The sequence below is a fragment of the Akebia trifoliata genome, chromosome 3 (assembly GCF_017979445.1).
Source record: "Akebia trifoliata isolate Shusen 1 chromosome 3, ASM1797944v1, whole genome shotgun sequence".
Classification (NCBI taxonomy): domain Eukaryota; kingdom Viridiplantae; phylum Streptophyta; class Magnoliopsida; order Ranunculales; family Lardizabalaceae; genus Akebia; species Akebia trifoliata.
This window is the reverse complement of record NC_141377.1, coordinates 47,445,306-47,459,689: the sequence shown is the minus strand read 5'-3', so window position 1 is coordinate 47,459,689 and position 14,384 is coordinate 47,445,306. Positions and strand designations below refer to the sequence as shown.

General features: G+C 35.2%; 1 protein-coding gene across 2 annotated transcripts; it reads right to left on the bottom strand.

Annotated features, from left to right (window-relative positions):
• Nucleotides 1-559: 559 nt before the first annotated feature.
• Nucleotides 560-9,566, bottom strand: LOC147407479 (filament-like plant protein 4). Of its 2 annotated transcripts, XM_086436067.1 has the most exons (7): nucleotides 9,242-9,566; nucleotides 7,050-7,184; nucleotides 6,032-6,251; nucleotides 3,869-5,766; nucleotides 3,354-3,787; nucleotides 2,839-2,902; nucleotides 560-1,331 (listed from the first exon to the last, which is right to left on the bottom strand). In XM_086436067.1, exons 2-7 carry the CDS (start codon nucleotides 7,167-7,169, stop codon nucleotides 894-896), a joined length of 3,174 nt encoding a protein of 1,057 aa, XP_086292193.1. In that variant the 5' UTR covers nucleotides 7,170-7,184; nucleotides 9,242-9,566; the 3' UTR covers nucleotides 560-893. The 2 variants fall into 2 exon arrangements, with proteins under 2 accessions (XP_086292193.1, XP_086292192.1); XM_086436066.1 differs by having other exon boundaries at nucleotides 3,354-5,766; nucleotides 9,242-9,565.
• Between the last annotated feature and the right edge of the window lie 4,818 nt (nucleotides 9,567-14,384).

Genomic DNA, 14,384 nt, shown 5'->3' with positions numbered 1-14,384 from the left:
GAGATGGGCATTGTTCAGCTTTACCAGCCCAGATTTAATGGGTAGGAAAATTTTGAGCCCGACAATACCTTAGTGGGCTAAAGATCAAAGCCCTTAATCTTGTTTTTTCGGGTGGGATGGGCTGGCCAAATTGACAGCTTGACAGCCCTGTATATTTGTTGTAAAACCACAACTTTAGAATCAAAACCCTTCCTTCATACTTTGATAATGTTGGAACCAAATTATTAATTATGATCTTGGCATCAATTTTGAATTTTTTTTATTTCACCCTCTCAAAATCTGTTGCCTTGATACCAAACAACAGATTAAAAGGTATAAAGTACAATTAACGATAACAAAATGTAAAGGAATCATTAGGTATGGGGTTCATATTTCTAACTCTTTCTATTTTTAACGAAGACAGATTAAACTCCATAAGAAGAGCACCTGAGAAAGGTTCCTTCTCTTCCCTCCCTACCCTTTAAGTTACTCTAATGTTAAATCCCTTCCAACACAAATTACCAACGACCCCCTTGAGCCACCATCCCCATCAAAATCAGGTTACAAATATTAGCTGAGCTCACCCAAATATGATTCCGATATCATGAATAAGGAGTCCTTTTCTCTCCAAAATCGATTAATTTTAGAGATAAAAAGGGGAAGGTTTATATGCAACAAAACTTTACATCTCCAATGCACATATCTGTACCAAAGAACCACTATCTTACACACCAGGAATAAATTTACTTGCTGCTCAGCTCAGCTTTGATGGACGTGAACCTCGGATCAGCTCCCTTCATCCCAAAATAAGTAGTAGGCTATAACGGAAACTGTCCAAATTCCACATCTACAATTGAAGAATGTTAATTGGCCTCTTCAATTGAAGAATGATACCAATGCAAGATTGAAGATCCCTAATGGCCAGTCTTTGTTTTCGAAGAGAAGAACCGGCTTAAACCACGTGAATGTTTATCCGGTGATGATACATAATATGAAGAGGATGACTTGCTGGGCCTGTGTTTCGGGCGATTTGAGCTGACTGGTGATCTCGAGATCAAATTCACTTCTGTGTCCGATTGACATAACGGGGATTCACCACCCACTCTGGCCACATTAGAAGATGCGGCATTCTCCATCTCAGCATTATCAAAATCTTGTGATCGACACTTGATGTCTGGGTTCAAGTGGCCAGCACTTGGTTCATCTTCTGTCAAAGTCATTTGATGTCTCTCATTGTATGAAGACCCTGTGTGCTCCGAAGGAGGACGCAAAGATTTCAACTGCCTTCCTAGAAGAAATATGGTCTCTTGACATTCTGCTAACTTCTCCGCTGCAGCCGTTATCTCTCTTTCCTACAATGATAAAATAAATAAAAAATAACTCATCAAGACAAGGGTCGCTTCAACCCTAAATGAGGGAAGATTATAACAAAAAAGAAAATTTAAAAAAAAAATTTTAGTCAAGCAGTTTAAAGTTTTAGTAGGTCCTACCGCAATAAACATAACAGTTTAGAACAAATTATATTAATCAATCAACTTTCCACCTATTCATAAAATGGATTCATTGGTTATAGAAAGAGTCGTGCTGGAGTAACCTCAAGATTGGACCTCATATTACACATCTTGACGTGAAAGTGGATAAGAACTATAGATGCTTTTTTCCCTCGTATCTCGAGGATAGTTCCCATACACTTTCACATCATGGTGTGCGAGGTTAGGTCCAATCTTGAGGTCACTTCAGCATTATTCTTATAGAAAATATACTTTTCACCTTTCTTTAAAGAATTCGCTAATCAATGCACGCGTTTAGTCTCGAAACATAGAAAATTCATTTTCACAGAGCCATCAGGCACTGACAATGATTCTTTATCCACTATCCATAGATCATGAATTTTATCTTTGCTGATTGAATCAATGCTGTTATAAATGAGATCCAGTTTATTCCAGTATATCTAAAAATGTACAAGCATGATCTCTAGAAACATGAGGTACAGACCTTGATGCATGAGGTGAAAATCTAATTTTCCAACCCTTTATTAGCAGTATAACAAAAACATAATATAAACATAAAACATGGGTCCTATTTTCCAATTAGAATATTTGCTGAGCCATTCTCAGAGATGAAATTTGAAGAACTTATTTCATTGCAAATTATCTGAATTATTACTTCTTCTTTTTTAATGAATATCTAAATTATAACTTAACCTATAAATCCCATTCTTCATAGATTGGCACGTGCAATCCTCAAAGCCTAATGTTCCAACCCTTCCTTGGCACAAACACATAATATAAACATGAAACATGGGTCCTATTTTTTAATTAGAATATTTGCTGAGCTATTCTCAGAGATGAAGTTGAACAACTTCTTTCACAGAATTATCTAAACTATTACTTTTTTTCAAATGAATATCTAAATTATAACATAAATACACAGCTAAACCTATAAATCCAATTCTTCATAGATTGACACGTGCAATCCTCAGAACCGTTCCCATACTTAATTTTACCTCCTTACTAATAGCGATCTTACGTGAACCTGTACCACATACATGCTATAGCTTTACAGGGAAAGGATGAACTAAGAAACATGCCTTCTGAAAGGCATTCCAAACACATCATCTCTCTCTGTGTATGATTAATAAGTCATAAATTCATAATAGTCCAAGACCAGTTTTAGGTAAATATGAAAAAGATAAAAATAAATCATGCTTATAAACATTATGAGGACTAAGCGTGAGACATGTAAGCTCATCTTTGCCTCTAATTCTTCTTTATCTACGAGGCACTCTGAAATGGGAAGTGAAAGAATGTGTATGCTATTGATGATTTCTGTAAAGATGGGATTGATTATTGTACGCACCTGTTTGGACTTGATGTCGCCTTCAGGCGCTGATGATAATGAAGACATCAAGCAGCTCTCATTCCTTCACAAAAATGAGACATGCACAAAGAAGTCAATGACAAAACCAACACCCCACTCAATGAAACACCAGAGCATACCACTATATATATAGATAAAGTATTTCTAGAAAACCAATATCTGCACTGTAAACAAGTTGAAAACATCAAGTTAATACCACTCAAGTGCAATGTCGGAAGAAAGGATGTGAGTATCAATTGAACAACACTGAACTAGCACGTTCAATCATGTTAAAATCAATGAGAACTGAAATTGAGTCAACATGGCCGAAATTAAGTTAAAATCAGTGACTATGCCTGAAATCAATTAAACAACATTGAACCAGCCAAGTCCGATCATGTTAAAATCAATGAGTACTGAAATCAAGTCACCATGGTTGATGGTCAACACAGCGAAGTTGTATCGTCTCGGACGAGTCACTAAATGTAATTCACAATAGACATTTTATGGCTAACCTTTGAATCTGCTCTTGAAGATCTTTGCATTTGGCCAAAGTGTCCTGATGATTCTTCCTTTCCTCTTGAAGCTCCTTATCTAAAGTCCCAGCTTTTGCACGCAAAAGGTTCACTTCAGCTTTTAACTCCTCTGCACGTGTTTCAAGTGACTTGTAAGATTCTGCCATGCATTTCAATTGTGTCTCTGCCAAGCCATTCGATTTTTTAGAAGATGCCAGCTGTGATTTAAGTTCTACAAGAAGCTGTTCAGTTTCCTTTAACTGAAACTTTGTGTGCTCTAGATTTTCAGAACATATGGCTAGCTCCCTCGCCATGCCATCTTTCTCAGATTTCAATTGTTCCAAGCCTTCCAATGAGCATATGCATGATGCAACCTTCAAATCAAAGCCTGGACTTAAGCTTCCTTCTTGATGAACCTCAGGATCAGATGTAGACTGAAAAATAGGAGTACAACCATTAGGGCATCTTTCTCTCAATGAGTCATCTTGAACTACCTTTTTTTCTAGTAACGTCACCTTGTCTATGCAGTCAGAACTATTGGTTTCTCCTTCATTGCCCTTGTAACCCAGCAAATTAATGCACAGTTCACCGACTTTGGCCAAAACATGAGAAAGGTCAAGAACAAAGTCTCCCAAACTCATTTTGCCGCAAAAAACTTTATCAACAGAACCAGAGAATTCCTCAACGTTTTGGCATAACCCACATCCATCAGGGGATGTGTCTTGGATTGCAATAGCTTCTTTCCCCAATGATACGATAATATCACGAATCTGAGAAACAGCTATAGTCAATTCTTGATCTATAATAAGCTTGGTATGGGTTCCTGGTTTACTATCTTTTGTCAAAGAAACCCGACTCTCTGTGGTTTCCACAATATCTTGAGGGCAAGATGGAGAATGTGTATTCTCAAAAATACAACTTACAGAATGCTGAGGCAGAATGGCTTGTACATCTTGTACAGCACGTTTGATATCTACCAAAATCTTTCCCATATCAGCATCCCTAGTTTCAGATCCCAATATCATGGAAATTATTGACCGAAGCTTTGATAATTGGACTTCGTTCATATTAGATTCAAGATTTGCATCTGAAAACTCCTCATTAGGAGAAACCAGATTTGATGGATCCAAGTCTGGCTGCTGTTCTGATGGGAGATACCCACCCTTTGCAGCATCCGGAGACGTCCGATGGTCCTCATTTTCAGTTCTCTTATCAGATAAACTGCCTGAAATTGGGACAGCACCATTGGATTCAGTTGATAAACATGCCAATCTCTCCATCTCCAGAAAGTCATCCATAAGTTCCAAGTGATTCGCATTGTCGGCCTTGTTAGCATTGTTAAGATTCCTTTCCTTCTTGAAATGAGAGACCTCAGAGACCAATGCTGTGGCCCAAGACTCTGCACAGCTTCCTTCCTCATCAATTCCATCTTCGGACACAGAGATCAAGCTTGGTGGATTGCTTGCATGCTGACTTAAGGAGCCTTCAACAGGTATTTCAACATTTGTTCTTTTTAGCTGATTCAGTACTTGCATCTGTGCTTCTAAGCTTCGAAGGTTGCTAGTTGTCTTAGCACACATGTTTCTTGAAGCCTGAAGTTCACTGTTACGCTTTGCCAAGGCTTCTTTCAGCAACTTTGTTTCTTCCTCCATCACGAATAAACGTGCCGTGAGAAATTCAGTCTCTTTGTGGACATTTCCATGGGAAATTTCAGGTTGTGGAGCCAGCTGTGGACCAGGACTTGGTCCAGGAGACCTCCGCAGCCGGGTTTCTCCATAATCCCGGCCCAAATTTTCAACTTCAAGCTTCATTTGAGCCAATGCAGCAGGCCCAGGCAATTTCTTCCGAACAAGGCCACGTAATCTTTGGCATTCTGCTTCCAACTTGGCTATTTTCTTGACACCTTCTAAGTGCTGCTTATTGGCGACATCTGCAGACCTCATACTCATGTTCTTTTCTTCATTTCGGATATCAAGCTCCTTGGAAACTACATGGAGCTCATACTTAAGTGAATTTATTTCCCTTTCACATGATTCTATATTGGTCTTTAAAAGTTCAATCTCGGCCTCTGCTTCGGATTTTTCTTCGCTGATCTTCATTAGTTTATTAGAACGTTCTTGCAACGACCTTGAGAATGCAGCATTTTCAGCCGAGGCCTTAAGGAGTTCCTGATCTAAATCAACTATCTTCGCTTCAAATTCAAGCTTGATTTTATCCCATTGTTTACTTTTGGTAAGAATGATTTCATTTAATTTCTTTTCATGTTCTTCTTTCACATTACGTATCTGCCTCATGCACTCTTTCAGAGCACCATCAAGGTGTGATGCTCGATCTTCAGAAGTCAGCTTCAAGAGTGTGACAGATTCAAGTTGATGTTTCAATGTCAAAGCTTCTGCTTCAGCCTTTTCCCATCCTGCAAATATAGATAGGGACTCGAGTCTCAGAAGAATTATCATAGGTCAAATAAAGAACTCTTAGTTAAGTCGGAAGAACTATATGATTAAAATATCCTATAAAATTAACTGAATGCAGAAGGATGTTCATCATGATAAGTTATTTATCATCGTAAAAGAAAGGTGTCTTAAAATGAGAAAATTAGCAAAATGCACATGGCAAAAGGTAAGATTTTTTTTTCTTTTTCAATTTTTGGTTGTTGGAGTAGAACACCGAGATTATACCTGAGACAGCTTCTTCAGCAACTTTTGTATGCTGTTTTACAAGATTATCCTTAGTAGTCATCTCGGAATGAGCTGAGGACAGCTTTTCATTCAAAATATTAATTTCATCATTCAATGTCTTAACTTGATCAGTCAGTGCCTTAATTTCATCCTCCAATCCAGTCAGATGTGCATATGATTCCACAGAAATTTGAACATAACTGACTTTCTTGGAATTATCCTGTCCATAGATAGAAGCAGATCCAGGCAAAAAAACAATTAGACCAATTAACAAATCAAAATGCAAAAGAGAAGTTGCACCAAACTTCTAACTGCATATTTAGGTAAAAGTTAACTTCTCAAGGCACCCCAACCGACACCGCGAATCATGCCAGATTTGGATTCAGCTTGCGAGCTCAGACACACATGATTCACAATTTAGTTGTTACCAAATGTATCTATGAACCTAATTATAGAGTAATGCTGATCAAAATAACTTGAACAACTCTTTGCAGCCTTAGACACAGTAAAAAAACCATGCTGGCAAGCAAGTAGTCATAAAGTTAAGAGGTAAACAATAAATCCCCAGCATTATCATGCACTACTCCTTTGATTTCAAACCCATGTGAACAACAAACAACTAGCAAAAGAGAGGAAGTTTCCATAAAAAGTATCAAAATCTTGTTTCTGTGGAAGCTGCCTTATTATATAAACAAAATGTGTCAATGTTCAATATTGTAGGGAAAGCTCAGAGGGCTTTCTAAACTTTCATATGGTTCGGGGGTGAGGATCTTTTATATTCTATAGATCCATTAAAGAAAATTTTGGATTCTAATATATTTAAATACTAAGACATAAAGGAATTTTTAGAAAAATTCCATGTCAAAATTTCAATTAACAGATCTGATTCCCTTGGGTGGCACTCACTTTCATATTCCAAAGATCAATGAAAGAAATTTTTTGGATTCTAATAGTTTTATATCCTAAAAATTAATGGATTTTTTAGAAAAATGCCACCCCAAGATGTCAATGAACAGACCTTATCCCCTTGAGATCCAGCTGAAGCCGAAGAGGTACCAGTAGAATATGGCACCGACGCTGTTTTCTCAGATGTTTTGTCAGATGATTTCTTCTTCCAAGGCCAACTGCGGCGATCCATCTCGAACTATATGCCCTGAAAATATTAGTTGAGCAACAACACCAATGGTCAGGTGAAACAAAATGTCAAGGAGATGAAGTATATAAGAGTAAAATAACTAAAGACAAAAAAAAGAGAGAGAGAGAGACGAGATATAATAGAGAAATTTGGCTAAAATGCTTTGCAATGTTTTCATGGTACAAAGTAATACTGGTGAAATTACAGAAAAGCCACAACTGTCCTGCAATACAATATTGATAAGTTGGTGATATGACAATGAGTTCTCGATGCCAATTCCAAATGAGTTTTCAATGCCAATAATCCAAAACTCAGTTCTTCATATTGTCTATATCTATATATATTTCCAAATGGGAAAAAAAATCAACTGAACTGAACATGGGAAACAAGAATGACAACAAAAGCTCTACATATGAACAAGGGGGGTGCCAATGTCAGTATGTCGCACACCAAAAATCATACATGAAATGCATCCACACTCAGCAAGAATTTGTTTAAAGCAACAATATCTTATAAAGCATGCATTACGTACATTATTATTTGCAGAAAATAATACTCATGAGATAAGATATCATCCATTGTTAAAATTCTGTATTATCATATGTAACTAAGATATGAACACGTGAGTTTGTGTAAGACACTCGGTAAAACTGTTGGACACAATGATCCCCACGTACTCGATATGCCGATCAATCCATATCTTGGAGATACAATTAGATAAATATAATTCATGTTTAGTGTACTAGAAAAAAAGGAGTATAGATAGTGTTTTTTTTTTCCCGATAAGTGAAGAATGCAGTTAGATGAGCTGATGTATAATTACAGATAATATATAAGTAATAGCTGAAAATAAAATCTTTGGATAATTTGATATTTGTTTGAACAAATTTTTTTAGCATGTCTCCAGCACAGAAAATTCTTTGAAAAGGAAGTGTCTTTGAAAAAAAAAAAAAACATAACATATCATAACATAAACCAAAAAACTGAGATCCTCAATGGTAGAAGAAAGACTGAACTAAGACACCACATTTGTCGGGGAAATAGCATCAATTATTATCCCACTTGTGTACTCTTTGAGATAGTTTGCCTCTGTTTCCGGTAGCTATACCACCAGCCATGGCAGCAGCAGAAATAATTGCTAGATGATTAGTAATAATCAACAATAATATTTATTTTTCCACTCATAAGCACTAATAAGTTATGAAAGTTGATAACCCAACAGACTCTCATAAACAGACACCCCCCCTAAAAAACAGAAATTAAACAAATTTAAGGAGAAAAAAAATGCTCTTTGGGATAGACAGAGATAAATAGCAATATATCTACAGAAAATTAAATTCCATAATCCTAAAACTTTACAGGAGTGATATATGCATTATCAGAAACAGCTCTAAATCTGTTTTGGCACCAATGTAAGATCAAGTTGAACATCATTTCCAGATTTCCAGATCGCCATCTCTTTGATACAAGTCCAACCAAATCAAAATCCAAAGATCTTGTTAAAGAAGTCATTGATCATGGAAGATGATCATCCATTGTAAATAACAATCATAAAGGGGGAAAATTTGCTTTTTAACCTTAAATCTCACAAAATTGGTTTCTCTTGGATGCAATGTCAATTAAAATTCTAAAGTAAGTGAAGAAGACAATGTAAGCAATAGTGAGAGTGATAGGAGTAGGAAAAAAATTAATTTACTAATGAACACAGATGTTAAAGCTAGGCTTCAATCACAGAAATTAAAATAAAAAAACAGAAGAAAAAAAAAAGTTCCATTTGTTTCTGCATCAATCTCCATCCAGTCATCCAATGAATCGAACTAGAAATGAAAAAGAACAGAAACGAAACCAAAACTAAATAAAAATGTCCAAATATATGGATAGAAGAATCCGATCAACTAGAAGGAGAGATGCAAGAACAGCACAAACAGAAATTTAGAAGATAGGCGCCTACATTTCCATTTTACAGACAAACATGAATAGAAAGATTGCTAAGGAGATAGAGAGATGAAAACAAAGAATAAATGAAACAGAGATAGATGTTAGAGGGGACCAAAACAATGGAGAATCGACCATACCTGAAAAAGAAGGAAAAATGCAGTTTTAGAGGTTGAAAACTTTGGAGCAAAACTAAGAGAAGAAATTCAAAGTTGCAGAGATGAAGCTCTTCGAGTTTAGAAATGGAGATCTGGTGTTCAAAGTGTTAATAACTTAGGATTAATTTATTTTTTTTCTTCTTCTTTCTCTGTTTCTTGTTCCTTCAGTTGCAGAGTAGCAAGGAAGGAAGGAAGAAGAGAGAGATAGAGAGAGAGATGGTGGTGTCGTTGGTTGTGCTAAAATATTCGCGTTAGGTGCGAGTGTGCCACTAAAGCGACTAAGCGAGACGTTGTTGGAGAAGCTCTCTCCAAAACATCGCTCTCTGATATTGGTTTTCTCGTTTCGAAACACATATTTAATAAATAAATATAATAAATATAAAAAAGTCAATGACGAAATTACCCCTAAAGTTCAAATAATGTACGGAGGAATTACCACAAGTTCTTCCGACTCGTACGGCTAGCTGTATTTCATTTTCTTTTTTTTCCTTTAAAAAAAAAAAAAAAAAAAAAGAGTGCTGAATTTCGAACAAGAACGCCTCACTCGGTCAATACTCGGACCGGGTGGCACGGATATTTGATCTTTTTCTTTGAGATACAGATTGCACATATTTTCTGGGGATATACAGTTAAATATCTCAAAGAAAAAAAAAATCTATGATTCCATGTCTGTTGCATGTCATCTGAGTATTGATGGAGCGAAGACTTATAATTAGAAAATCATTGTTATCGTTGTAATTCTAATTTGATGGGCTAAACTGACTAAAACAATACTCATATACACTCAACTGACAATGGAATGTGAAGGGAACCATAGAATTTTTCTCAAGATACAAAAGAGAAGAAAAAATCTATAGTTATGTAACCATTCCACGTCCGTGAAGTGTTTTTCCGTATATTTTTGAAAGCCGTTTAGTATTAGTCAATTCTAATGTATAGTAGTCGTGAGCCAATAACTGTAGGGATTTGCTGTAACACATAACTATTAAATACTAAGCTGGTAATCCATAGGTTAAATACCACTTGTATTAAAAAAAAAAAAAAAAAGGTAAAATCCAAAAAACTTGCATTTAAACATTTCAAACATATTTTTCCACGTTTTTCAACCTACCACTTCTAAATAGGTTTATTTTTAAAAACTCTCTCTTACAATATTGTTAGCTTTTTGTTGATTTAACAATTTTAGAGTATCACTTGTCTTATTTGTCAATGTAGGGATAATCTTTTCTTCTTCTTCTTTTTCGGAACGTAATCTACAAGGTGGCCCTAAGGAATTCAATGTTTAGGGGTTTCAAACACTTGACCTACCATTTTCGGGAAGCTTATCAAGGTCAGCCTGCCACTAGGCCAACCCCTTGGGGTTGATGTAGAGTAGGGTTGGTAATGATCCAAAATATACTTGATATTCAAATTGGTCCAATCCGATATGATCTAAAAAAATTAAAAAATTTGGATTTGGATTGAAATCTTAGATACAAAATAATTTCGGATCTATTCCAATTTGATCCAAATATATTTCAATAGTTTTTTTTTTTTTTTTTTTCTCAATTTCATATAAATACATATAGCGTTTTAATCTTTTTTATTTCTCTTTATATTTGCAGTAAGAAAGTAGATTTTTTTTTTGTTAAATTTTATATTTTTAAACATTGATAATTTGAAAATAAAGCATGTGTTCAAATCAGATCATATTGATTTCGGGTTTAGAATGAAATGAAATTGATCGAATTCGATTCTCATATTCATTAATTCATTTGGATCGAATTGGAACAGAGTGGCACTAATCCGATACTAAATTGATTCGTTGCCAACCCTAATGTAAAGGCTATCTAACTAGATATATGTGGTGCAAATGTCTTACACCTCCACCTCGAGATCCATTATGCCCTCAATTAAAATTTGTAAAATTGTGTGCTAAGCATTGGGTATCAAACCTGCAAAACTTAGGTTCATAGTCCAATTTTTTAACTTGAAACAACCAAATTGGAATAATCAATTTCACTTTTATTTATATTTTAAAATTTTAATTTTTTTATATTTTTGAATAATCATTTTCTGACGCCCCCCTCTAACACACGCCCACATACGTCTCATAACGTGGCATGTGTTAGAACCATAGATTCCTTGAGATACACAATTGCACATATTTATGGGTGATGCACAATTGTGTATCACATCATGGGATGTGTGTTAGAGGGGGCATAAAAAAATCATGACTTTTTTTTTTTCCATCTTTCTTCCACGTTTCTTTGATTTATTTCTTGATTGAATAAGATCATGATCAAACCCTTTAATTTTCATCATGATCTTTTAAGGATCCAAACCTATCTTGTACTCACGTTTGTTGTGGTTCCCAAGCCAGAGCATAACATCTTGTGCTTTGTCTTCAAATGTTCAAGATTACTTTCTAAATTCTTGAACACAATCCTCGAGATGACAATATTCAAGACGAATTTGATGTCATCTTGAGATCCTGATTTATGCTTATACAACATCCTAGGTGAAAGAATTAGTAAAGATTTTGAAATTTTCATCCAATAATTTGATATTTTGATTATTATTTTTTAAATATAAATTAATTTACAAGCTAAAACAATTTAATTTTTTAAATAAAGCAAAGAAAATCTATATTATAAATTTATATAAAAAGGTCTAAATTAAATTAAAAACAAATCAAGAGGAGTTAGTTTGATATATCTCTCAACGAATTTTGTCATTTTTGCAAACCTATGGCAGAAAAAAGCAGTCAAGTCAAATTTCAAAGACTGCTTTATATACGAAACATATCTTGGCGTTTTCTCATGAGATTTAGGGTATCACAGGGACACGGGCATTTGATCGTCTTACAAATTTTGCATCTTTTTTGTTTTCTTTTAACTGAAAAAATGCGAGGAGCACCACCTAAAACAGAACAAGAGGGCTTTGGATTCCCTGGGGCTTTGAAAAAGCCAAAAAGTAACTATTTTGGGGAAACTATTAAATGACAAAATTACCTTACATCTCTCCATTTGGTGAATATTTGACACTCCATGTGTTCCTTTTTCTTCTATGCGAGATTAATGAAAAATGACTTAAATACCCTCAATCCTCATCTACAATCAGAAAGCTATATGTATATATATATTTCCAAAAATCTATCTTTTTTAAACCCTTCATCCTCAAGGACAAATTAGTTTTAAGCTGTTTAACCTAATCTCCAAATAATATACAAATTATTGGGATGTGAAAAGAAATAGAGAGAGAGAGAGAGAGAGTGTGTGTGTGTGTGTTTGTTAAGTTTGAAGATAAACATGAAGATGAAAGTTCCATTGGGAGGAATAAAAAAAAAAGATTTTCTTTTAGTAACTTATTTTAGAAGATTGAGGTCGAGGAATATGTTATTGAAACACAATATCTCAAATATTTGCTAAAATGTTGAGGGATGGGGATGAATGTATGTTACTTAGTTTGTCGATCTGTTTAATTTGAATTCAATTTTGTGCCTTGTGGTTCGTTGCTTTAGAATGAACCTAGTTTGTAGAGATACTTTCGTAGATGGCATTTAGATCATTTAAGTTAATGTTAATCTTAAAGAAGTATAATTAAGTCAACGCCGCATATCATCAATTTGGAATGCACAGGAGTATTTCTAAAATTGACAAAAACCCCAGACATGGGGCCTCTTTGATGTTGACCAAAACAATTGTTTCCATGGAGCTAAGTCCGATTCAAGCCATAAATGGATTTGCTTCATACTAGGTCACAATTGGCCCTAGTAGGAGGGAATTCAGTAACACAGGGATAAAATCACCATAAAACTACTAGGTAAAGTTAAATTACCTCTCTAATAGGATTTTGCGAAAATAATCTAACATTTAATTTAGTGGAAATTCCAACAAAGCCTATACTCCTTAGAAAGGAAGATTGCCTATCTTTTCCTTTGAATAAATCTCCTTTATAGTTTTGAAACACTTAGGTGCATTGTAATTCTTTTAATCAATTTTGTACTCTTGAGAGTTGACACATGACTAGATAAGTATGTATCAATATTTCATTGGGTATATTGTCATTTGCTTATATTATTAGGAAAGATGTCATTGTGTCAGATCGCATGCCGCCTTCTAGTTATCTATCCCAACAAGTTGATCACTTCAATATATTAAGCATTCCCATAGAGTAGTATCAATACCGTATATCATGTCAACCACTTTTATCATTGTATATGTAAGAGTAATTTGCACTATCTTCTCGACATGGTATAGAGTCGTCTGAGTATAACTTTGAAGTAAGCAGGTTACTTAAAAAATTTGGTAGAGCACTCTTTGTAACATGACACATGACTATTTATATTTAGTTTTCATCCTCATTTTTTCACAAATATTTGAGATAGTGTAATGCTATGGTGACAATGGAATTTATTACGATTCTCATATTTTTGACATGGAAATATGCACATAATCATAGACACTATGGTATGTGCGCACCTCCACATCAGAAATATGAAGTACATCTTAATGCCACCTTTGGATACTTCGTTGGAGAATCACGTGCAATTAAAAGGAGGGAATTTTAACATGGGTTAGCCTTTTTCAAAGTTTTTTTTTTTTTTTTTTCCAAAAGTATGCTTTCTGTACAGTTGTAAGCATTGAATTCTTGGGACGTCCGTCCCTCACTTGAATGATCTTGGTCTCCTGTTAGAGGATTTACTTGGATCATTGCCGTGGGAACATCATTTTTTTCTACTAAAACACAGCTAATCCCACGTGTATTTGACGAAAATAAAGGAATACTTTTCATCGTAATTTAAATGTTGCTGACTTTGCCGCATAGGGCGACTTGTACTCACAAAATAGGGTACCACCACACACATTGGTCGAAGGTTTTAGTGGCTTGCCAGGTCCTATACATCCAGCTTAGATGTCATCCATATTTGACAACTATTTTGTCAGATTTTCCACCCCCAGAGAGTCCAGAAAAGAAACGCCGTCCATCGCGCCTCAGTCGTTTTGGTAATGTGTGTCTGTCAGTGGGTCCCACCAAGAATGAAATTTTTTTTTTTTGCCAAGGGACTTTTTGCTCTCACTGGATTGAGAGCGCGTGTAGTAAGAGCATCAGTAAAATTACAAAATTACCCTCATTCATGAAT

What these genes read in the sequence shown, in the direction of transcription:
- LOC147407479 (XM_086436066.1), bottom strand. Translation starts at nt 7,169, where the DNA reads ATGGATCGCCGCAGTTGGCCTTGGAAGAAGAAATCATCTGACAAAACA. An exon ending in TGCTGAAGAAGCTGTCTCAG is followed by an intron (nt 5,767 to 6,031) that starts GTATAATCTCGG and finishes CTATATTTGCAG; the next exon opens with GATGGGAAAAGGCTGAAGCA. An exon ending in GCGACATCAAGTCCAAACAG is followed by an intron (nt 1,332 to 2,838) that starts GTGCGTACAATA and finishes TTATCATTGTAG; the next exon opens with GAAAGAGAGATAACGGCTGC.